The sequence below is a fragment of the Glandiceps talaboti genome, chromosome 2 (genome assembly GCF_964340395.1).
Source record: "Glandiceps talaboti chromosome 2, keGlaTala1.1, whole genome shotgun sequence".
In the NCBI taxonomy this organism is placed as follows: domain Eukaryota; kingdom Metazoa; phylum Hemichordata; class Enteropneusta; family Spengelidae; genus Glandiceps; species Glandiceps talaboti.
In genome coordinates, this window is record NC_135550.1 from 20,411,106 (window position 1) to 20,436,616 (window position 25,511).

The window sequence follows — 25,511 nt, forward strand, 5'->3', positions numbered from 1 at the left end:
TGGCCGTCATTCGGCCATATTTGATTCAGTTGTAAAACAAAGTGATGTGCATATGTGCAGCATGTTACCTTTGTGCCAGGTTTGGTTGAAATCAGTTGGTGAATGCTAAAGATATGTGGGTGAATACTGTGTACGCATGCAGGGATAGATAGCAAGTCAAACAAACACAATTGGCCATGTCAAATAAACATGTGATAAATGAATACGAGTACTTACATTTTGAAGTTTGCCACCTGGTCTTTGATCAAAGAGAAATCTCCGTGAATTGTAAAACTGATTGATACACTCCTGTAACAAATGAAACGTTTTTGTACAATGAAAGTATTCCGATGTCAAATGATTATTATTCTAAATATCCTAGGTAAGAATGTATAAAACACCAACCTTTCACGTGATTGACCTTACAAGTACACGACAGAAAGCATTCTTCTGATATAACATTTGTACTGCAATGATCAGTGGTCAACACACACACACACACACACACACACACACACACACACACACACACACACACACACACTTAGGGATGATTGCACACTGTCACAAGCTCAATAAGTGAACTTCATTTGTTTAGGTGGAAGGGGGTCTGGTGTCAATGCGATTGCTGAACTTCATTTTCACACTTTTAACCAAATTTCAGTGAACACTTCCACACCTTCAATGATAACAGGTTCTGTATTTACTAGTGAGAAGTTGAGGAATTGATTAAAATTCACTTCAAATGTGATATACAGTGTTGGGTTATTTGAATTTGTCATGTTTTTACATTGCATCAATCGTAATGGTGTGACTGCTACAATTTTCATCATGGATTATATCCTATATAAACATGTTGTTGTCACACTTGTGAATGTTCACGGGTAGGGGTTGTCCTAAACAAACAAAGTTCACTTATTGAGCTTGTGCAACATTGTGCGATCATCTCTTACAACATTTCACATGATCACTGGTTGACACACACACACACACACACACACACACACACACACACACACACACACACACACACAAACTTGTACTGCAATGTTCAATGGTTGCCACACAGACACACGCACGCACAAATAGATGCACACACACATGCACACGCACAGATAGAAACTTAAAACATTTTGTACTGCAATGATCACTGGTTGACAACTTACTGTATAGGAACTGCATCTGTAAGGAAAAAAATAAAAAATAATCAATATTGACTACTCGGAAATTAAACGTTTGCTTGCATATGTAGGCACTACAAGTTTAACAAACATTTCCTTATTTGTGTATTAGGGGTTGAAATGTGTTTTTCTCAATTTCGTTCCGGTATCATCCTCTTATTTGAGATGTTCTCCCTTTTACTGTAAATTTCCCAAATATAAGTGGTATACCAACAACTTTGCATTTGTCCTACACTAGTCTGGATACAAATCATTGATATCTAAGACACAGAACTTTACCAGTAAGAACGGACAATCTTACTACAAAACACTAAAGTCATTTGAGTATAAATTAGGCAACACAATGTTTTTTTTACATCTCAGACAATGTTAGGAATTACACAAACACAATATAAAGGCAGATAGTGCACTCACACATGAATGTTACATTTTATCTAACTGTTGAATCCTCCACTGTTTCATCCAATGGTGATGTTGAATTGTAATCACGAGATAAGGCCTCAAAAAATTGTGTGGTTTCAGTTACCCGAACCCACCTAGATTTTCACTGCCGACCCTAAACTTTTTTATGTAATCAATAAAAAAATTAATAAAATCGCGAAAAGAGTGTAGTCTCGTGAGAAATAGTGATATTTAATTATGTTTGGGATGCCATCACTGTCAGACTTGATTGTGTCATGCCAGCAGAACTGCCCTATTATGGTGCGGGCATCGGACGTAAGGACATACATTTGCGCAACACTGGTATTGGGGTGCGGAAACTGACATCAATTTAAAAAGACAATATAAAACATTACTGTTCTTCCAATCTGTAATGGCGGTACATCTGATGGGAAGAAACCAATAACACAGAGACCATATGGAAAACAATGGAAAACATAACTATCTGAACTAGACACTCACATATGAACAAAAAATATTTAAAAAAAAAAAAATCTACCTACCCCATCTATTCTAAAATGGAGTGTAACTGGAACCACACAATTTTTTTTTTTGCCTAAAATGGATTATTTTGTATGCATGCGTGCCACCAGTGCCTGTACTTTGTCGTACGTCATTTTAAACTAAAAATGTTGTGTGAGACGTAAAAAACATTGTGCTGCCTAATTGAAACTATACAGTCACTCTGGTTTGGTAGTATGTAAATTTGAAACCAGGCATCACCGCTTACCACATTCAAGTTCATCTCTTGTGTCTGTTCCCTCTATTTTTTTTCCCGATTCATCCACACACCAACAGAATCCTGTGCTGGGATGGCACTGCTTTGGTTCATATTTACCATCATCAGAACACTCAGGAACATCGGCACCAATCAAACCAACAGGGGCACAATGATTCTCTAGCTGACACTTACTGGCCGCTATCATTAACAAAAAATAGAGGTACAAACATACAAGTATTATTTTAATAAGTAATAGAACGTTATTCTTAAATAATAATTGTCAAACAAATTTTATAGCAATACATCAATCAATCATTCAGAAAATTTATAGAGCGCCTGTATCCAATACGAAGTAGAATTCAGAGGAGCTGTACAGTTAAATATTGAAAACTTTCACGAATAAGTACATTTTAAGGTTCTTCCTGAAGACATTGACTGTGGGTGTCTGTCGAAGCTGCAGTGGCAATTTGTTCCAAAGACGTGGTACGGCACATGAGAAAGCACGGCCACCAAAGGAATTATTAAAGTCTGTATTATTATTAAATTGGGTTCAAACAGTAAGCATTTGTCGGATGACTGAAGTGTGCAGAGATTAGGCTTCTAACGGATAGTGTCTGATAAGTAAGGCGGTGACAGACCATGCAATATTTTATAGGTGGTCAGGAGAACTTTGAAATCAACTCTGTACTGACTGTACTGGCAACCAGTGCAGTTCCTTTAGTATTCAATGGTGTAATGTGTTGATGTTTCTTTACCCGTGTGATGATCCTGCCAACTGTGTTCTGTACATGTTTTTGTACATCAAGCTGTACTCACAACTGTGAATGTATACATTTTGACTCTAAACTAATATTTTAGCTAATTTACTTCAAATATCGTTTGTTCCAAAATGAATCAGTATAAAACTGGAATCACTTTAACTGGTAAATTGTGAATAATTAGAGGTAATAAATTTAATTTAAAAAATAAATACATTATAATATTTTTAAAAAGTGATATGGTATACTGTTGTCAAGGTGTTTTCTCTGTAATGCCAAATCAAAATGGCGCCAAAATGTGAAAAATTGTCTTTCAGCTAAAAATATTCAATACAAAAAATAATTACATTCACAGTATTTCAAATTGATGTACATGATAAATATAAATAAAAAACAGGTGTGCTTAATTAATGTACACCTTGTTGAGGTGCTTTGTTATTGCATGGCAAGATTACAAAAATCTCCCCACGTGTATATACACAGTTTAAAAAAACTTACGTTTGCGACAGTTGACTTCATTTCCCTGACGATCGTAAAACTTTGCTTTACATTCACCACAGATATCCATTTTACATGTTGCACAACGATTCCATTTACATGTTTGCTGGGCACATAAATCTTGTGTGCATATTTGGGCAGGTTGATCACTTGAACACAACTGTGCAGCTGCAATGTGAATTACCAAAGTTAAAGTATGCATACTGAATAAGTGTTACCCATAAAACATCCTGTAATAATGTTGCTACAATATCATTCAACATTAATGCTACATTATCAGTTGATTAGTGCTACATTTAAAGATCCAAAATTTGATAAATAACTAGATTTGCTGACGCCTATGCATTACATTCAGTGACATATTAAATTCCAATTATCTTTGATACATTAAATAAACTGATATTTTTTCAGTTATCTTTAGATACATTACAAAATTGCAATGTATATGGTTGTTTTATTTATATTATACCAGTGTATCCTCCTGACTTTAATTCTCATTCCTATGAAGTCATCCAGACTATTAGAAGTGTACCTATGAAATTGAAAGCATCAATATCACATACCAGCACATACTTTTCATTTTCTTTTAACCTATAAACTCACCCATCATTTTAAGATGTTGCCATGAGAACCATAAAATTATGTTATAAAGGGTCATCCTTATGACCACCAAGTCCATTGTTATTAATTAATTGTGAGATTTGGTATTTGATTTGGATAAGATGACTGCCATGATTACCATTCTGTGTTACTCTACGATGAGCATCTGGTGAGTCGCTATTCATCTCACCACACTGAACACAAAATTACTAATTGCTACTTCAAGCCCTACTAAATTTAAGTGGCCATATGAATGATGATTGGATATTTATTTTGGATTTTTAATTTTTAAAACTATTTTATCATGGCTTCCTACTTGAAAAACCAATGTGCAACAACGTATTATGCCAAGTCCTTGTTTCTAACTCAATAAATTTGAAAAGGTTTCTTCTTGTACGTACAATAGCAAACATTTTACACATTTTTTGGCTTTTTGCAATGTACTGAGTTACAAACAAAGACTTCTTTCACATTATTTTTTCAAGTAGGAAACTATGATAAAATAGTCTTATAAATTAAAAATCCAAAATAAATAGTTACCCAATCCTCATCCATATGGCCACTTTAACAAAACCATAGATGTTGGCAATCAGAAATCAGTACAATGACATCAAATGGCTTACTGAACATACACCAAATAAACTCTTACCTTCTTTATCGCACTCCACATTTCCATCCAGATCATAACATGTCTTCCAAGTTTCTGCACAATTATTGCATGGATCAATCACACAAAAGGCATCGGGATTACCGGGACAAAGTGTACGTGAACACGATACATCCAAACATAATTTTAATGGTGTGCCATCAGGACATGTAACTGCAGTTGAAAATAATACATTCTTAGCATATATTTCATTGCAACAATCTTTTTTTTGCTAAAATGTGACATACAGCTCATTTCAAGTTACCATTCATCAGCTCTGTAGACACCAATAAGAGACAACACTTTAAGATAGCAAGATTGAATGAATAGTCTCTTTGCACCATTTTGTCTAAATTAAATGAACGAAAGTACCACCATGCAGACATCAAATGCAGACATCAAAATGTTGGTGCCTTCACGTCTGTGTCTACTTACAGTACATTTTAAATAGTTTATTTCATAACACATATAAACAAAATGTTGCAATCTTGCTATATTTAATAACTATGCAAATCTATAATGTGATTTTCCTCCTGAGAGCACACAATTATTACCCTGGGCACAGATCAATGGCAGCACAGCAGCCCTTTATACTTCCTCAACTCCCTTGGGAGTATACAATCCATTGTAGCCTCTATAAGCGCATAGGATTAAAGCATTCACATTGCAACCTCTATCCTACCACGTCCCCAGTGATACAGCTGGGTTGACCAAGGCACAATCATGGTTCAAATCTTGCTCAAGGACTTTAGCCATTCGGAAACAAACGGCAGCTCGAACCTGCAACCTGCAGATTCCAAGCCGGCCATGCTAACCATTCGCCCATCATGACAGACTCCAACATGTAATAGATTAGAATATGCAGTTTCTTATTTGTTTCTGCGTGACTGTATCAAACAGAGTGGGTGAATGGTACATTGAAACTGGTTGTATTCAAATGAAGCCAAAAGTAGTGATGGACAACATTACTAATGTTCACTTGTATATAACCTCTTTTTGTTCTGACAGTACCACCACACACACAATGATCAACAAGTTCATGTACATGTATGGTGGGTGGTTAATAATATATGTCAAAGAATGTTGTGTACTGTGAATCTGGTGAGTATGTCTTTGAGTAAATAAGCAACGACTGAACACACACAGGGAAAACAGATTCATTTTACTGCAATTGTACATGGGATTTAACACATGCTTACTGGACATTTGGTAAGAGTGGTAAATGGAAACTTCTTTTGTCAAATCGACTACAATTGCAGTTTGTAACATTTGCCTATCTATTCAGAAGATAAAATCAATGACTATATATTTTCCATTAAAGAGCTATGTTTCAACCCCAGGTCTTCACATTAGTATTATCTTAGCAAGGATTACACACGACCATTATGTTGTTCGGGACCAACTGTTTCTATAACTATACCAGACACCTTTTTTGTTTTACACCTAGATTTTAATCCTAATCTAAGCTGGGCCTCTACAGGTGTATACATACCTGTTTGACCACCATCATCGTCGTCGTCGTTATCCACTTTACCACCTTCATCACATTTTAAGGCATTAGAGGCTGGTCTGGTTGACATGGTAGAAACCTTAGCTTTACCGTCACTACTAACACACCAACATACGCCAGTATTGCCATGACACTGCTTCCATGCAAATGCACCGTCATCACTACATCTTGGGACAAATGGACCAAATAATGGTGGCAAATCTGTGAACGACAACATTGTCATAGTCAAACATTTTGATACTATAGTATACCATGTCCATTTCATATATTACACATTTTTCAAATCTTTATCCTTTTTTTGTTTAGTTTTTTTGTATATATTATGTATTATGGGTTGACGGTCTCTAAACATGAAATAAACTAAGTTAATAAAATCTATTACACATTTTTCAAATCTTTATCCTTTTTTTGTTTAGTTTTTTTGTATATATTATGTATTATGGGTTGACGGTCTCTAAACATGAAATAAACTAAGTTAATAAAATCTATGAACTATTTCCTTTACACACGTCATGATTTATACGTACTTGTGGTGGAGTCATTTCCATCATCACTTCTTCGTCGTCTTGTTGGTCCGAAACCAAAAATGCTTCCCACTAAATCTCCAAGACGCTCTTGTAAGGTTTGCAGGCCATCGAAGAGATCCTCCACATCAATTCCTGCAGCATCGCCTAGGTTACCACCCCATGATTCTATTATGTCAGTTAAATCATCAAGGCTTGGTAAGTTACTGTTTCCCTCATCAAACAGAATCTGGAATATGGTGTCAAGATTAGGTATTCCACCTGTGAGACCAGCCATTTTGGGGAAATCACCATTTGAGGAATAAGGTATTCCACATACTCCTCCGAGTTTGTTTACAAAATCCTTCACTTGTTCGGGTAAGTTTTTCATTATACTTCCAAGGTAAAATCCTCTGTTGTTGGAATTCAAGGCAACTTGCCGCTGACTTCGACATTCTGACAGACCTACAAGGTTAACAAATACAGATGAAAAGCTTAAATATGTATATTCGGATGATAATATTTTGTTAAGGAAGTATATATATTGATCATGGCCACACCCATGGGGAATGCAGGTAAATTGATCAGGAACCAGGTAACACAGCAGGACTAAGTGCTGAATGTCAAATTAAACTTACCTTTGGTACAGTCTACTTTGCTGTTGGTACGGCTACCATACACTTACAACAGTATCAGGTTATGTCAACTTACCTTTGGTACAATCACCTTTGTTATTGGCATGGCAACCATACCATGACAACCGTATCAGGTTATGTCAACTTACCCACACTACAATCAACTCTGTTGTTATTGTGATCAAAGAATTCCACTGTGCAGCTGCCACATGGATTGACTCTACACACTGCTGCAGGATGAGCTAAACATACAGCCTGGTAACACAGATTCTGTCCACATATTTCTACTTCCTCTCCATTTGGACAGACTGAAACATAAATGTTTAATTGTCAGTATTTCAATTCTGCACATTAAGAGGACAGACTGAATACTGTTCTTGTATCAATATACTTTCTATTGTAATCTTGAAGAAATCTTTCATTTCAAATATTAATTTAGGTGACAAGACAAATTCCAACTTTTAACTTGCCAAGAAATTGCATGTGCTATTGTGCTTTTGAAAGTTGATTATGACTATATACAACATAAAATGAGGCACTGTGGGCATATACACATGTAACTTGACACATTGTATCTAACTGGGGACATATATCAACATCACTGCTACTTAATACCACAGTCAAAGCTGACAAGGTACATATCAATATTCAAATTAATCACGTGACAAACTAATTATGTGACAATCTGTGACCCGTGAGAAAAGATTTTTTCAATAGCTACGTTTATACAATAAATGGTAAAATAAGTATGTACTGAAAAAACTACACTTATCTCTCCTGCAAAGAAAATGGCAAAAAAAAATTATCTGGTAAGGTTTTAGAATGATTTGAAATAGTTTTGCATATCAGTGTTCAGGCGTAATGATTGGAAGATTTGCATTTCATGACAATCATTTCCTAGAGAACAGTCTTTCTTCGAGAGATATCTTGAGAAAATAACTCCTAGAAGTGGCGCTGCGTACATAGCTTTGATACCTTGTACAGTAAATTGGACATATATAATACCCCATTGTGATAACACAAAAAAAGTGAATCTGAGGGGAGGGGGTAAAATAACTCAAATCCTGTACAGTGAACATATCATTGACGCATGTACATTGTACTGTTCTTGGACATGTATAACACCTTACTGTGATAACAGAAAATGAAGGGAATCTCAAGGGAAGGGCTAAAATAACTTAATTCCTGTACAGTCCTTGATATCTGTAAATAACTGTACTTTAATAAATAACTTACTATTTACTGGATCTTTACGTTCACCACCTGCATGAAATCAAAAAATACCAAAAGGTTACTAACTTACTTGGCAAATAATAAAGTTTTAGTGGGTGACTACAATTTACCACAATCTCTTTGTCTTGAAAAATACACAGGGTTTGAAGACAAAGAGATAGTGGTCAATGTGATGTCATCACACAAGGTTTTCCCACAAACTCTTGCAGGAAATGACATCAAATTTACCACAATCTCTGTCTTGACAAATACAGAGTTTGAAGACAATGAGATAGTGGTCAATGTGATGTCATCACAAGAGGGTTTCCCATAAACCATTGCAAGAAATCTCGAAAATTGGCTGAGCACATGTCAAGTGCAGTAGTGATTTTTAACAAGATTTCAAAGTTGAGTAAGTTAAGTTAATAAAGTGCCATTTTATCACCCAAACCATGTGTAAGTTGATAGCAATAATCAATACAAGCATACTTTGGGCAAAAATAAGTCTGACTAGACTTTTCCTTTAAAGTTGATAGCAGTAATCAATACAAATGTGCTAAGGGCAGAAATGAGTCTGACTGGACTTTAATTTAAGCTGACAGCAGTAATCAATACAAATGTAGTAAAGCAGAAATAAGTCTGACTAGACTGTTACTTTAAGTTGATAGCAATAATCAATGCAACTGTGACGGTCATAAAGGTAGAAATAAGTCGAACGACTTTTCATTTAATTTATTTCCTTGTTGATAGGTTGGTGTTACTTCACAGTATGCAATGGTTACGCCATTCTTTCTGAATTTTATGTCATGAGTGACACACATCAAGGCTTTCTTTCATACTGATACTGTGAGAGATATCAAGCAATCTGTGAACTAATGATGAATTACAGAATTATGCTTTATATCATTGAGAGTATCAAACACTGCTAAGTATCACTGAGTTTAGGTGTTATACCTGATATAATGAAACAGTCTGCCAAATATTGAAGAATTAGGCATTAAGTGTTACATCAATGAGATATCAACACGCTTAACAATACTAATATTGTTGAATTACAGACTAAAGCTTGAAGAAAAGTGTGCTGTTATACTCACTTTCACACTCTGGAATGCCTCTGACTGCTGTGCCTCGAACCTCAGCACCAGTACCCTGATTTACACACCAACATATACCAATAGAATCAGCACACTGTATTTTTTCATAGCGACCATCTGCTGTACATCTATACAAATAGTTGAAAATCAAACCAGAATTCAAACATTACTGTAACAACACAGAAGAATCCATTACAAATATCAAACTGAGCACTGACCATTTATCTACACAAACAGATAAAATAAAACAAGAATTCAAACATTGCTGTAACAATAAATAGGGGAATCTGTTACAGACTATAGGCTATATATATACACATATAATCTGTGAGATACTACAGTTACTATGTGTGTATTTGCCAGCACTCACAAATGACCAGACCAATGTAGGTAGCGCAATGCGACCAGTGTGCCCTCTAAGTCACTTTGACATGCTTCTGTACATCACATTGTAAGTTTGTACAGGTAGTTAAAATTTCAACATAAATAGATAACTGCAGGTTCTACACTTTAATATGCTGTAAAAATACTAATCTCTCTGTGTTTACCTTGGTACCATTCTTTCCAGTGGTGTCATTGCTCCTTCAGACATGGAAAAAACCTCTGGACTAGTTGCTCTTTTGGCAGCTAGTTGACATGCAGTCAACCCAGCTGAACATAATAAAAAAATACTACATGTTAGTAAACAGAAAGAAATATGAAATTTGACTTCTATATTGGAAGTAAAGAGGTTTTTACCTTAATACTTCTAATTTGCATATAAAATACAAGAACATCTGCTTCATCATCCTTGCATTAATGAATCATGGCATGTCAAGTTTGATTCTTAAAATCGTTATTGAATATTTTTGGTCTACATTTCTGTGAAGAAATGTGGCTAACGATAACATAGTACCCAGATATAAAAGTTCACATCATCTGTGATTAAATGCTATAAAATACATTTGTACGTTCTTTTCACATGAATAAGTTATTGTTGGGTTGTCTTTGATAGCAGTAATTGCAAAGATGTTTAACTACTCAACATGAAAGTATGCATCTGCGTGTATTCTTACGTATGTACCAGTAATTACTTGCGCTGATGTATGTGCATACTAGTGGTATTTGCAAGTGCAACAACAAACACATCATTGTATACCTGTATGCAAATGATATGCAAATTGGAATACAAACATTCCTTGCCAATGAATTCATGTGATTGTAGAGTATGATTTTTACGGAAATTTGTTGTTTGAGAATGCCGGTGTGGGTACTCACAGGTATTTGCACTTGTGCTTGCAGGTTGCATTTTCACTTGCTACACAAAAGTACAATAATTTTATGACAGAAGCCCATGACGACTGAGTTCAAGTGTGGTGTAATCTGGGTGTATGCAAGCTTGCTTGTAGTGTTCTCTGTGGCTACACTTTCACGAGCGTAGCGAGTGAACATGCAACAGAAAACACTACAAGCACAAGTGCAAATACCACTGAGCACCCACACTGGAACTCATGCACAATGGGGTTCTGTTATCAATTCATATATTTATCGGAAAAAGTAAATTTCTGTACAATTGATATTATAATTCTGCAATCGCATGCTCTTGTGTACATACAAGGAACAACCGCATCCACATTTGCATATCATTTGCATGCAGGTGTGCAGTAATGTTTTTGGTATTGCACTGCAGTGCAAATACCAGTAGTATGCGTGTGCAACAGTGCAAGTAATCTCTGATACATATGTATGAATGATCAATATGTCCATTTCATAATGCAGTTGAGGGATAAAGTGTTGAATACTTGAATCAAAATTAGCACAATTGACTCCTGGAATTTGCAGGAAATGGCTTTAATATGACTTTGACCTTTATGGAAAGTATTGGTTTAAACTCAAACAGAGAATAGTTCATGCTGATTACATACACTGTGTTGTAGAATATCCTACACAGCGTGAACATTTTATACACAATTAAACTATACTAACCAAGTACTGGCGTGAGACAATCTCTAGAACATCCCACTGAACAACACATCTTGCCTTCTTTACATCCTTTGCCACACTTATCTTCACAAATTGTAATGATACCTGGGTCTTGCTCTGGACACGTTAATGTACCTACAATATCAATGTCATGTAATGTCACAAAAAGCTGTGGAATGTTGGTACATTAATAGGAAACACGGAAGAAAGTATTTTGGGGGGAAGAAACAAATATTGCAACATTTCACAAAAACACAAAAAGTATTATTTCATATCTGGCAGGTACAAATGTACCTTCTGCAGTGCAGTTTGTAACTCTCTTGCCACTATTGTCAATAAACTCAGCTTTACAAGAATACCTACCTTCTGCAGTGCAGTCAACTATCTGGTCACTGTTGTCAATAAACTCAGCTCTACAGGAATACCTACCTTCTGCAGTGCAGTCAACTATCTGGTCTCTGTTGTCAATAAACTCAGTTCTACAGGAATACCTACCTTCTGCAGTGCAGTCAACTATCTGGTCACTGTTGTCAATAAACTCAGCTCTACAGGAATACCTACCTTCTGCAGTGCAGTCAACTATCTGGTCTCTGTTGTCAATAAACTCAATTCTACAGGAATACCTACCTTCTGCAGTGCAGTCAACTATCTAGTCTCTGTTGTCAATAAACTCAGCTCTACAGGAATACCTACCTTCTGCAGTGCAGTCAACTATCTGGTCACTGTTGTCAATAAACTCAGCTCTACAGGAATACCTACCTTCTGCAGTGCAGTCAACTATCTGGTCACTGTTGTCAATAAACTCAGCTCTACAGGAATACCTACCTTCTGCAGTGCAGTCAACTATCTGGTCACTGTTGTCAATAAACTCAGCTCTACAGGAATACCTACCTTCTGCAGTGCAGTCAACTATCTGTTCACTGTTGTCAATAAACTCAGCTCTACAGGAATACCTACCTTCTGCAGTGCAGTCAACTATCTGGTCACTGTTGTCAATAAACTCAGCTTTACAGGAACCACAATTGTCAGTTCGACAAGATGCAGTAGGATTTGCAGGGCAAGTAGCAGTATTGCATGGATCAATAAGACAGCTGACTGGCGTTTTACCATTGTCACATGCTGGTGGTGGAGCTATAAAGGAAACAACACATGTCTAATTACTGGCTAACCATAAACCTCTTTAGGTTGATATTGTTATCAACTAATTACACTTGTCAGTAACTTAGGCAAACCCAATTTTGAAATAAAGACTACCAACATAAATGAAAGATACATTTCATAATAGTGTATATAAACATACAATTGTAAAACCATCATACAGCTCAATAACATACTTAAACGGCTCTGTACCAATCCCGGGTCATCGCATTACTGAGTGTTTCATTTCATAACAAGGATTACATGGGATCATTCTTTTTTTCATGACCAGGGTTTTCTATAGCGCTGCCAAAAATATTTTGCAAACCTAAATGTTAATCTCTGGGCCTTTAAAGGTAGTAATTTTCATGGGTTAAATCAAGCATTATCAAATCATACTGTATTCTACTTACACACACACTGGGGAATGCCACTGCAATCCTTTGATGAGCACAACACATGCATTGCATGGCATTCAGTACCTCCTGGACATTGAATTCCCTGAAATGGAAAAAAGAAAAGAAACAGTTCATTGTAGCACAATAGATGGTATATTGTTGATTGTATATAAACCCTATGACAATGATAGTTCAGTAAGTGTTAAGGCGATGGGGACAGAGGAAGACATATTGTTTCCCATATTCACTGAAACCAATGAAATTTAAAATCACACTTTGTTATCAACTTAGAATGCACCTCAGAAATAAACTCTCTTAACTTTTGCTGCTATTTTGTTCAAGGAAACTCAGCCTATTCTCAATTAAAAATCAACAATGACAAAATCTTGAGTCACAGTACACATTTTCTGAAATAGAGGTCAAAGTGATGCCAAACTTTAGTCAAACCTGAATGGATCTCTGTAGCACGTGTGTGTGTTTGTGTGTATTTGTCTGTATAACAGAAAATCGCTGGGAGCTATTCCCAGCACAAAAATTAAAATGAAAAATAAATAAATAAAAAAAAAAACTTTTGTCATTTGAGAATCCAATATGGCCACCAAATACAGTGAGAAGATTGATGATTTCCTTGAAAACAAGACAATAACCCCAACATTTCTTTTCTTCTCTCCTCTCCTCTCCTCTCTCCTCCTCTTATTATTTCAAAGAACAGGGAACAAAATTTCATATACTTAGTAGTTAGGACAGCAGCTAAGATCATTGGCAAGGAACTTCCACCCTTAGAGTATCTTTTTACAACCCACACTACTAGGTAGTCAATGTCTATCATTAGTGACATTTATCACCTGTATAACCCATTGTTTGACATGTTACCGTCCGGTACACATTATAGGTCTTTTAAAACCAAAACCAATTGTTTCAAAAACAGTTTTTATCTAACAGCTGTTCATATTGCAAATGAGTCATAATATTGCTGTACTGTCCTGTGTTTACTGAATATATTCTTTGTTTTAGTGATCTGTGAATACTGTTGTTTGAAATGTTTTTTTAACTCAAGTGGGGCGTACTTGGGGTATTTGCATGAGCAGTTGCAGTGTTCTCTTCAGCTGCACTTTCATGGGCGTAGAGAGTGAAAGTGCAGCAGAAAACACTGCAAGCATGAATGCCAATACCCCCTGCGTACCCACACTGGCACTCACACAGAATGAGGTTCTGTTATGTTTATCAGAAACAGCAAATTTGTATGAAAATGACACTATGCAATCATAAGCTTTTGTGTACAACAACAACTGTGCTCTCATTTGCATATCATTCGCATGAAGGTATGCAATACTGTTTTTGGTATTGCATGGCAGTGCAAATACCACTAGTATGCATGTACAGTATGGTGCAAATAATCTTCGGTTCATAATAATCTAATGGACATTACTTCAGTCTGATAGAAACTTGATAAACATTTAGATTTAAATTTGCTTACCTCACAAGGATCAAAGCATTGACAGATTGGACAACCATTTTGGTCTGCTTTGTATCCAAATTTGCACATATCCCCAAGATTACAAACTGGCGCATCACATGTCTCTGACAGATCTGAAAGACATATAGAATTATCTTTACAATACAATACAATACAATACAATGCAACGCAATGCAATTTAATACAATACAATACAATACAATACAATACAATGATTTGTATCATGAGAAGATTTCAAAGTAAGAATAACGTACATGTACATGTAAAAATCTTATCATAGTGATTACCAGTATCTGGCCTTGACTGTTTCTATCAAATTCCTAACTCCTAGTAACTCTACATCCAACTGTCAAAAGCACAATAATACCCATTCTTCATCATCCAAAGCATAATTATGTACTTCTCATAAATATATGTGCAAACATTGTCCCAACATTGCACATACTTCATAAATTAATTTATCAAACTTACCATAATCATCACATCGATATTGCTCTCCACCCTTTACTATTTCGCCAAGAGATCCTTCTAATCTAGTTCCACGTTTATTGGCACACCAGCACACATCAATGTTGTCGTTACACTGCACTATATCAAAGTTACCATCATCATCACAAATTGGCACATACAATTTCAAATCCCCTGCTGATGATTTCTTTGCAGCAACTGCACTTTCTAACATAACCCTCATAAAAGAACATACTCCTTGTGCATCTGGAAAAAAAAGCATCAGAGTGAAGAATTGTATCAAATATCAATATATTCATAATCATAAAACAGCGATAGAGTGTAAATTTCAGATTCACATCTAAAAAAAATCCCCCAAAAAGTTTAAAGACCTGAGATTCAATCCCAAGCTGTGTTAGTGTTATCTTATCTGTGGAAGTACGAGTGTTACATAGGACTATCCTTTTGTTCTGGATTTAACATTTCCCTTCCAGACTACTTTTCCTTCCAAAATTTTCATCCTAATGGGAATATGGTCTTTAAGGCTAGGTTCATGTACATACAAATGATGATGGCCATATCAAGTTCCCAGTTTTAGAGCCCAATTATGCCAGTTTTATTTTTTACCATGTCTGCAGAAAATTATGTGCTTGCTTGCAAGAATGCACTATCTTGTACATATTGCCTTTCTCAAACTTTACATTTAGATAATTACCAGGTTTGATATTGGGTTGATTAATTTCCATGTACTATAATAATCAAAGATATTTGATGTTTCTGTCATACTTGACTCACACTTACCTTGCATAGGAAGTTCCATGCACTCAGTACCACAGCCATTGTGACAGCATTTCTTATTTCCATAGCATTGCTCATCTTCAGAGCATAAGACAGCACATGTTCCAATCTCATCTCCTACCAAAGGGCACTGACCAGGCTTGACTGCAATGACGATGAAAACATGGTCATTGTTATACAATTTACTGTGAAATATTTCATTCGCTCTAAAATTATACAAAATGTGTTACTGTGAGTTGACAAAAAATGTCACGTACCCAGGCTACAAAAAAAGACACATGATGCCAGCCATAATGTAGGGAGAAGTTTAACTCTGTATTAGTGTCAAAGCTAGAGTGATGAAAAACTGGCATACTATCACTCAAATACCAAAAGGTTGCATATAACACCAGTGCAGGGGCTTGCCAAAAGGTTGAACAAAACACCAGAGCAGAGGCTTGCCTCCCATTGCTTGACTGGATATACATGCATCGTATCAGAATTGCAATATACAATGAGGTAAAATAAATTCTCTATATGATATGTGCACTCATATCATGAAAATTTAGTCTTTACACCTAATAGTTATTATGCTGACATCAGGCATTTGTACTGTACACTATTAAACATAACTTAAAAGTTACCGATGACGTTCCAGTATAATATAGAAATCCATATTGTTTCAATAAGAGAAATAAATAACTTTATATGCAGTTGTAATAATTATTAGATTTCAGATTGGAGTTTACAAATTATCATACTTATTTCAGTGTTAACGCCTCTGTTTTAAGCTAATTACTAAGGGTGTGGTAATGTGTGCCTTGATGTAGTCCTTAATTCTCTTTAGTTGTCCTGAAATATGTGAAATAATAAAAAGCTGGACAACTGACCTAGACTTCTAGCAACAACTCCATTCTTACACAAGACAAAATGTTAACTGTTCACATGGAGTTTGTTTTAACAAATGAATGACGGCAGCAAAAATTAGTGAAATATTCCACTAAAATGACACTATTTTAAATTGAACAAAACATTTAAGTTGTCAAATTGTAGATAATTACTTCCCATTGTTCATCAGCTTTGTTTACATATTATTTGTTTAGTTCACTTTTATGCATACCAGACAATATTCATCAGGAATGCATCATGGCTGACTAAAACACTGTAAATGTACATTTATGTTTAGCATGTGATTTTTAGTTCTACCTTCATTTTACTACAGCATGATTGATCACTTATAGATATAGATACATATTTGAGTATCCTGGCTCTACTAAATTGTCTGCACAATGATGTACAGCCACTTCATGCTGTTCTTGTTCATATTTGTCATGTCCCATTTCCTCCTGACAAACAAAACCAAAGATATGTACACTTAAAAGGGGTACACGCCGAGATTTTTACATTCTGGGCTGTATTTTTTCATGGTAGATTACAAGATGTTTTGTTGTATTTTAATTACTGAGGCATACTTAACCATCAGTTGCGTTTGACTGAACTCAAACCAGGTACTTAGGAATAATACATCAGGTAAAATAATTTATTATACCATAAGTATACTAAAAGGTTGACGAAACTGCTTATCCCGCTACTACACTATAAAAGGCATGTTCATATTGCTTTTTTCGTGGTTTTTTTTCTCCGGCGTAAATAGGTGAGAACGATTAGTAAACAGAGGGGATCAGCTGTATGTGTTCACACACACAATGTGACACCATTATCCGCCGGCGTAAACGATAAGTTCAACGATAAGTGCATAGTGCGATCATTGTAAACAACATGAGTTGTAGAGACTGCCTTGTGTTTTTTATTGCTGTTTATTGCTGTGTACGTTCATGCGTTCGAGAAATAAGCGAAGATGTCTTCTCAGATCTCATGCATGTTAACAATTTCACTCGTCGTCGCGTCGTGATGCCCAGTTTAACTTTTATTTCGACAAGCCACGCAACACGCTCGACGTTGACATGTCGACCAACGTGAATTCATGTGTTTTCTATTCGTACAAATTCTGAATTCAGTCACACCAGTTGTTACCTCTTTCGCTGTTGTGGACCATGGGTGTATTACTATTAGCGAGGGACATGTTGTATGGTTTTTCTCTACTCCCGTTTGCCCCTGACATTAAACGTCTCTTCTCAAATAATGGTAGTTTGTCGACATAGTACAGCCATGGTTCTACTTCCATGGTACAGCAAATAGCCTACACGGCGGAGAACCACCGCCGGTTTCAGTATGAGTAAACGGCAAATAACTAATTTCTTTTCTCCGGCTAGTAAGCCAGGTAGGAGTGATGGAAATGGTGAACAACCCGCTAATGAAAAAAATAATATCGCAACGAGACCGCAAGCAAATTCTGCCTTCCGAAATACTTTCCACGCAAGGCCTTTCGTTGTTATGGCGGCAAATTTGCACTTCCGTATGTGATCTGTGCACTGTGTGCATGTCTGTAGTACTGTACATGTAACAATATCAGTATTTATCAAATCTCGTATCGTCTTTACTTTAATTTATTTGAACTGAACAATCTTCAGAGGAATAAGTGTGGCGAAGACATTCACTGGTAAAAAAGTCAAAAATGATTCACGCAATAGTCAACTTCCAAACACTTACGGCACTCAGTGGTGAAATGACCCAATATATGTTATCAATTTCACATCGCACATCAGTCGTCTGCTATGAAATATTTCAGTAAACCAAACGAAAAAAAAATCCTACCGAACACTAATTGTACGTAATTACGTGATGTTGAGAACTAGCTGCATTTATTTGCAGATTAATTACGTGACACCATCTGACTTGCACATGTAAAACGGGACGGGTTCCCCCAGTCACCCCATTACTTTTCCGAGTACATTCACATTCAGTCTCAGTAAAAAACTTCAAGATGGAAATATCGTAAAATTAAAACCCGAGGACAAGTACCTAAAACGTAGACATCAATAGCAACTTTTACACAAACCATATATTCACAGATACATGTACCTCCAATGCTCACAGCGTCTGAACTTATATGGCTGTGATGCTCATATGTCGGCCAAAATGTACCGTTAAAACTTATAATCGGGAGTTAATACAAAGGAAATCCACAAAATCTGAAGAGAATATTTACGCAAATTACTGTGCTATCTCGGCAACAACTTCTTTGATAGCAGTTTCCGTAAATACGGTGGCGAAGACATCGTGTGCTAAACATAAGGTATCTTTTCAGATCGTAACGAAAACGTATCTCACACGTGTTAAATTTTGGGCAATATGTGGTGGTTGAATAGCAAATTAACGAGTCTTGTTCTCCTAATAATATTTCGCGTAAGTTTGGCTCTGCAATTCGACAGGAAAACCTAAAAGTAGCAACATTTTGAAACGGCGTTTTCACTGTGACCTCGGCCATTTGCGTTACCGTTGGAGAAATTGTAGCGATTGCTTCCAGTCAAACATCGGAACGGAAAAAGGTACAAAAACAGAGGAAAGAACCCCAAAATCACAGTACACGCTACAGTTATTGCAGTTAGTATACAACATGGTTTGAGTGAACCACATAAACGTTACATGGGAGGATGATTCATTGAAGGGATGATGTGGTGTGGTACATCAATAATAATAACAATATTTATGATTCGTTGCCGACTTCAATGTTTTTTTAAATACATTGGTGGTTCTGAATAAAGATTAGCAAGCTTACCAAAGTGTGATAGTAAAGATGAGTATATAAATACAAACGTGTTTATGCCAACTTATAACCAGTACATGAAATGGTTTCTTCCGGACAAAGTTTTATGACTTCACCCATGGTGCTACACACCACTATCCTAATAAACAAGAAAGGCCTAAGTACGCGGCGACATCAGTTTACAATACATGTATGATGATGTGGCTCGGTAATTGTCGATCGAACTCTCAATATTGCGCACTAATTAGCTGGCAACATGGTAATTTGCTGACCGGGGAAATTAGTGCGATGACTGCAATACACCGATTGAGGGCGCTTACACCGGCGTAAAGCGTTCACACCTACAACTGAGTACAAGCTAATCCTTTCCTCCGGAGGATCTCCGGAGCTGAATCAACCAAAACCTCCGCAGTAAAATAATCCACAGATTCTCCGGAGTCGACCATTCACACACGCAAATTACCTCCGGAGTTAATTTAAGTCACTGATTCTCCGGAGGATAGGTCCTAGTGTGAACGGAGTAAAAGTGATATCAGTACCATCGATTACATATATCGATATTAACATTATTATACCTGTATAGGTTAATGGTTGCTTTTAGAGTATTTTCACTCTGGAGTCGAATAACTTATAAGCTCAGCCTGTGCCACTTTAATTCATACTAAAATTTTACATCCCAAAATGTAGTGTCGATAAAATTTGAACTAACACTGTAACAGGAAACGAAGACAATGTACATATTTTGTGAGATAAATTGTATCACGGTAATAAAACATTCTTTGCCATCAGTTTTTACCCTATAGAAATAACTGATCTCATCATATCAAATAAAAACATAATTAAATCAATTTATTGGGAACTTTGTGAAGAGTAAAAGAAATTTACTGCATATTAACTGTAAGGTACGAATGTGTTAAGTGTCACGTCATCCTATCAGCTACCACTGGACAAACCGACATAGTTTAGTCAAACTCTTCCATTAGCCACAAATATACTTGAACAGAAATCACATTTAAATATACGATATTATAACATCTAGGTTCATAAATATTTGGGGCATTTTTTTCATAATTATTTATATTCAATAATTTCTTTTTTCAATTGAGTTAACAGTAAAAACACACATTCATGTTATTGCACCTGTTGTAAATAGACTGAGAACAGTCTGATATGTTTTAAACAATCACATGTAAAAAAAATTCCTTTGATGTTTAGTATTGACTGAAATATGACACCACTCATTTCATATGTTGACAGAAATTGAAAGAATTCCAGAATTACCATTATATTTACAAATCCATCAATTTACATTGCACAGATTTTAGAAGTTTAAATCTATCATTGAAATTTTTCAAAAAGTGAACAGAATACGACCGTTAAAGTACTTTGTGTTTATAGTGCTAAGAATTTTATGAAAGAATTGGACACAGGTAGGTATTAGGAAGTAAACAATAGGACGACATGGGAATAAATTATGCAAACACAGATTGGCTATTGATGCCCATCTGAGGCGACAGATGGTTTCTTTGCTTTGCTTGCCCTAAAGGTCCCCTCAATATGGGACAGGAGATAAAAAACCAGAATACATCAGATTCAATTTATAGAAAAAGACAGAAACGTATTTATATATAAATTAAAGTAGGGTTTAGTTGGGAAATATTTGTTATGGCACACACATGGTGCCATATGAGCCAATCTGGCTGCAACCATTCAGTTGAGAATAAAAGGGTGTATATAGTGAAATTCTGTACACACACCCTTTTGATGGATTTTGATTGTACCACAGCTGAACAAATTGTCTCTGTATCAATAGATTCTGTATACTGTTGCATTGGTGACATGGTTTGGCAAAGAGGTGATATACTTTAGTAAAGAAGGACAAAATCATGAAACGGTATTCATTGACGTAGGATTTCTTACAGATTTACAGATGTACGAAAATATATTCATAATATCAAACATCTTTTAATAATTGTTAGAATTTGAGATGGTAGTGGTGTGCACGTGCAGGCCAATATTCTACCAGTTATATATTCTAAAGCATTTCTTTTGGTGTATTGTGTCAAAGAATAAGCTGAATATTGTGGTTGTTGTTGTTGTTGTTGTTGTTGTTGTTATTTTTAAAAAAAATCAATTTATAATGAGGATATTGGAATCTCTTGAGTCCCACTAACCAGAATCATTACATTTCAAACTAACAATATAAAATTTACGAACACAATAATGACCACACAGCATGATCAAAATTCAAAATACAACATGTATAAACAGTACATTTCAAACAAGAACGCAATTTCATGAAGAGTGGTCATTAACCATTAGGATGTGATGAATTCTCTGAAATAATAAAACAAATTGCATTATTGTGACACAGTCTTGGAGAAATGCCAGACCTTGTATATCCTATAAAACCTTCGTACCATACATACATAACACAGGTGCCAAGCACAGGCTTGTTTGTTTGGTGTCATTCTTTATGTATGACTCATAGAATGGTTGACCATGCTTTGACCTTTTACCCACCTTTCAAGGGTTGTTGGCATCTATGTGCACATCCGTTGAAACAACATTTCTGTGTTTGTTGACAGTCTATGTCTGTAGTGCATGTGTCATTGCAAACAGCGTTATCATCAATACTAACCATAGGACACATACCAGGATAAGTGTCTAGAAAAAAAAAATGCATTCACTAAATTTGATCCGCCTGCCACATCTTATCAACATATGAAGTTAAATAAACTTCCTCGCCTCTGTGCCAACATACAATGTATGATTGCAACATTTAAACCTTCACTGGCTGAAACAGGGGACATTTTATTTCCATTAAGCAACCAAAGATATACTCACTAAAAATTCTCCAGTTACTTATAAAAAGACATTGTATCAGTCAGTTAGTGGGTTTCTTATGCCCAGGTAGTATAGGGAATGGGTCTAAATCTTGAACAAAATCTTGGTTCTGAATTTAGTTTGATTTTCCATATTTTAAGCATTGTAGTGCTCATTAAATATTCACGCTTGCTTATGCTAGGTCACAGCGTCTCATGACTGATTACATTTTATGTGCACATTCAATGTCTTCTGTTGATGGCAGCAATGATTTCAGGGTTCATACCATAAAATGCTAATTCATTCTCACTGTATTATGTGTACACACAAGTCTTCCCATACATGATTCAATACATCACATGGTGTATAATATTGATGGTGTCATTATATCTAACCAAAAATTTTCAAAAAATGGTCCTGTTGCAGCTCGTACAGCCACAAGTATTAACACTTACTGTACACACTGAACACAAAATTTATGATGAAAACAAATCAATTACACTGCACTACAAGTCTACAAGTCTACATATTAATACAACATTTATTGCCCTAAGAATGCTGCTTGGTAATTTCTATGTTTACAATAGGCGACACAGACTCATTGCAAGCATTGTTACAGTCCATTCTTGTTGCCCTGGTGTTGGGTGACATAAGTGGTGTTAGAAAAGATATGGTGCTTTGCAGTTCAATACAAGTTTGAGTTACAATGTAGTACCATTCTCTCTCGTTAGCAAAAGCTTCTGTGACAACAATGACAAAAATTTCTTGGAATATGTTAAAACTGTTGAAAATTCAAATTACATGCATTTTTCTCCTGTTATGCTTTATCAACATTATCATACAAAATTAATTATGGTACACCAGAGAAAAATACAGAATTAAACTAAGAGTTGTATATCAATTCAACAATATATTTGAACCCTTTCTGATATCCAGGAACTTAGTAATTTAATACTTATTACAATTTTTTTTATTTTTTATTATTTTTTTTTTGGGGGGGGGACTAGTTTAAAAGTAAATTACAGTGAGATTAAGTATGTGTAGACAGACAAACACAAACCAAATTTGAGGAAGTTGACACCTAGTTCCTATATCACTTTACATCTACTGTATTTCAACTGTTAACAATAATAACCCCTACAAGATGCTGGTATATAGAGAACTATATACAAAACTTGCAAACTTAGTAGTTCATCGAGACATTTTGTGATACACTTATATTATTAATAATCAAATATCAGTGTAAACGATCCTTTTCATTAGATTGTTTCTCACTCATATTTTATCTCATTTCACATGATAAATACAGTTTTAAACCTCCACTAGCTGAAACAGGGGTATTATTTTGTCGATCAGACAACCAACAATGTATTCACTTCAAACTGTTCAAAATACCAATTATTAGTACATGCCAAGTAGAGGTCTATTTTATCTGTAAGTACATGTAGTATAGTAAGAAGTTGAAATCGTGATTCATTGTGGCACTGATTTTTGGGTGAGGACCCAAAAATCCATTCGATTGGATATACTGCAACATAGTATGTGTACTGCTACACAAATTTGTTTTACCCACAGGGTGATTCAATACTGTGCAGGGTGTACAAGAAGACTTATGAGTAAGTAATGATATCTAAACAAGACATTTCCACACAACATCCAGTTATAGCTAGTGCAGCTCAAGAGTACTCAGGTTTGATGATAGTCTGTACCATACACGTGTCTTGTCTCCTATCAGCTAATTTAAGTAATTACTTCCTATATTTGAGAAGCATGATAAGGCTGAACAACACGGCATACCTTACAGTCTAATTCAATAACTGGGTTAACTGGTTTTTGCTTTAATTCACACAGGTAACATACAAACTTAAGAGAGGAAATTTCCTTACCAAAACCACCTTCTCCTTGAACAAGAGTCAAAGTAACAGAACTCACAAACAGGACCAAAAGCAACCTCATCTTTATCTGGAACAAAAAGGTAACTATGGGTGAGGTGTAATTTAGGTCAATGCATAATTTTTGTGACACACAATGATTTATGGAGCATTAACGTTTGATCTAAATCTCACGAAGAAGAAGAAGCACGTGGATACATTAATTTGTAAACATAACTAGATTACTGTGCTCGGTGAGCCAGAAACACTACATCATGGATTCATGAGCTCTCTTAATACCGCATCCATCTATGCTATAGCTACATGTAACATGAATGATCAATAATATTGTTTTATAGCACGTGTTATTTTCTGTCACTGTCACAAAAAACTGTTCTATGTTTCTATTCTGCCATACAACTTTGCATAATAGAAATGAGGGGACAACTATTAAATCTGCATTTTTGGAATTCCAACGCCAAACATCAGACTAGTTTCTGAATAGTGGGCGAGTTGGTGCACTTTTTGTTCGTTTTTTGTTGGTAATATAAAGGTCGTGCTCTCGAATAACAAAGCTTTGACTGCACGTATAATGCTAAGTATAGATACACATCTCATCTCACACTGTAAATACAAAACCTACACTCACACACACACCCACACACATATACACAAATGTTCCCCTGGGTGGGGCGGGGACATTCGTTGCAGACATTACCCAAGACATGCGCCACCTGTGTCGAGACGCGGCATTCCGTTCCCGTGGTGTTTATAAAATAAACACGACATCTCTTCACAAATAAACGCTGAAATGACCTCAATTGGATACGATTGGCATTAGATCATACACCAAAAAATACATCTTCCTTGATGAGTATTGATTTGTCGAAAAATATTAAGGATGAAACGATACACGAGGATAGACCATTGGCATTGGTGTAGCTGAGATCATACGATCCGAAACATAAACATCGAATATCATGTCGACATAGACACAGCACATTTACGGTTCTTACACACACTTGTACTCATACCTTGAAACTACCTTGGACTAGAGGCAATCATGTAGCTTTCTGTCAGCAATTGGGTTAAAATACAACCACTGCGCTCATCTATGCGCGCTTCTATCCCGTGTTTGTGTGGACAAGACAGACAAGCCCAAAACAGGTAC

General features: G+C 35.8%; 1 protein-coding gene across 3 annotated transcripts in view; it reads right to left on the reverse strand.

Moving 5' to 3' along the window:
* Positions 1–25,511, reverse strand: part of LOC144448627 (uncharacterized) — a 34,649-nt gene extending 9,138 nt beyond the window's left edge. The window contains exons 1-20 of one of the 3 annotated variants that reach the window (XM_078138907.1): positions 25,375–25,511; positions 24,356–24,431; positions 22,167–22,310; positions 16,001–16,141; positions 15,224–15,466; positions 14,753–14,865; positions 13,291–13,378; positions 12,698–12,871; positions 11,744–11,875; positions 10,327–10,429; positions 9,779–9,906; positions 8,709–8,735; positions 7,622–7,780; positions 6,862–7,302; positions 6,317–6,535; positions 4,828–4,998; positions 3,579–3,746; positions 2,332–2,520; positions 1,146–1,161; positions 217–288 (exon numbers count right to left, since the gene is read on the reverse strand). In XM_078138907.1, the coding sequence (XP_077995033.1) occupies positions 217–288; positions 1,146–1,161; positions 2,332–2,520; positions 3,579–3,746; positions 4,828–4,998; positions 6,317–6,535; positions 6,862–7,302; positions 7,622–7,780; positions 8,709–8,735; positions 9,779–9,906; positions 10,327–10,429; positions 11,744–11,875; positions 12,698–12,871; positions 13,291–13,378; positions 14,753–14,865; positions 15,224–15,466; positions 16,001–16,141; positions 22,167–22,310; positions 24,356–24,425 (2,798 nt within the window). In that variant the 5' untranslated portion in view covers positions 24,426–24,431; positions 25,375–25,511. The remainder of the gene's footprint in view (positions 1–216; positions 289–1,145; positions 1,162–2,331; positions 2,521–3,578; positions 3,747–4,827; positions 4,999–6,316; positions 6,536–6,861; positions 7,303–7,621; positions 7,781–8,708; positions 8,736–9,778; positions 9,907–10,326; positions 10,430–11,743; positions 11,876–12,697; positions 12,872–13,290; positions 13,379–14,752; positions 14,866–15,223; positions 15,467–16,000; positions 16,142–22,166; positions 22,311–24,355; positions 24,432–25,374) is intronic. The other 2 variants (XM_078138915.1, XM_078138923.1) reach the window with 2 other exon arrangements.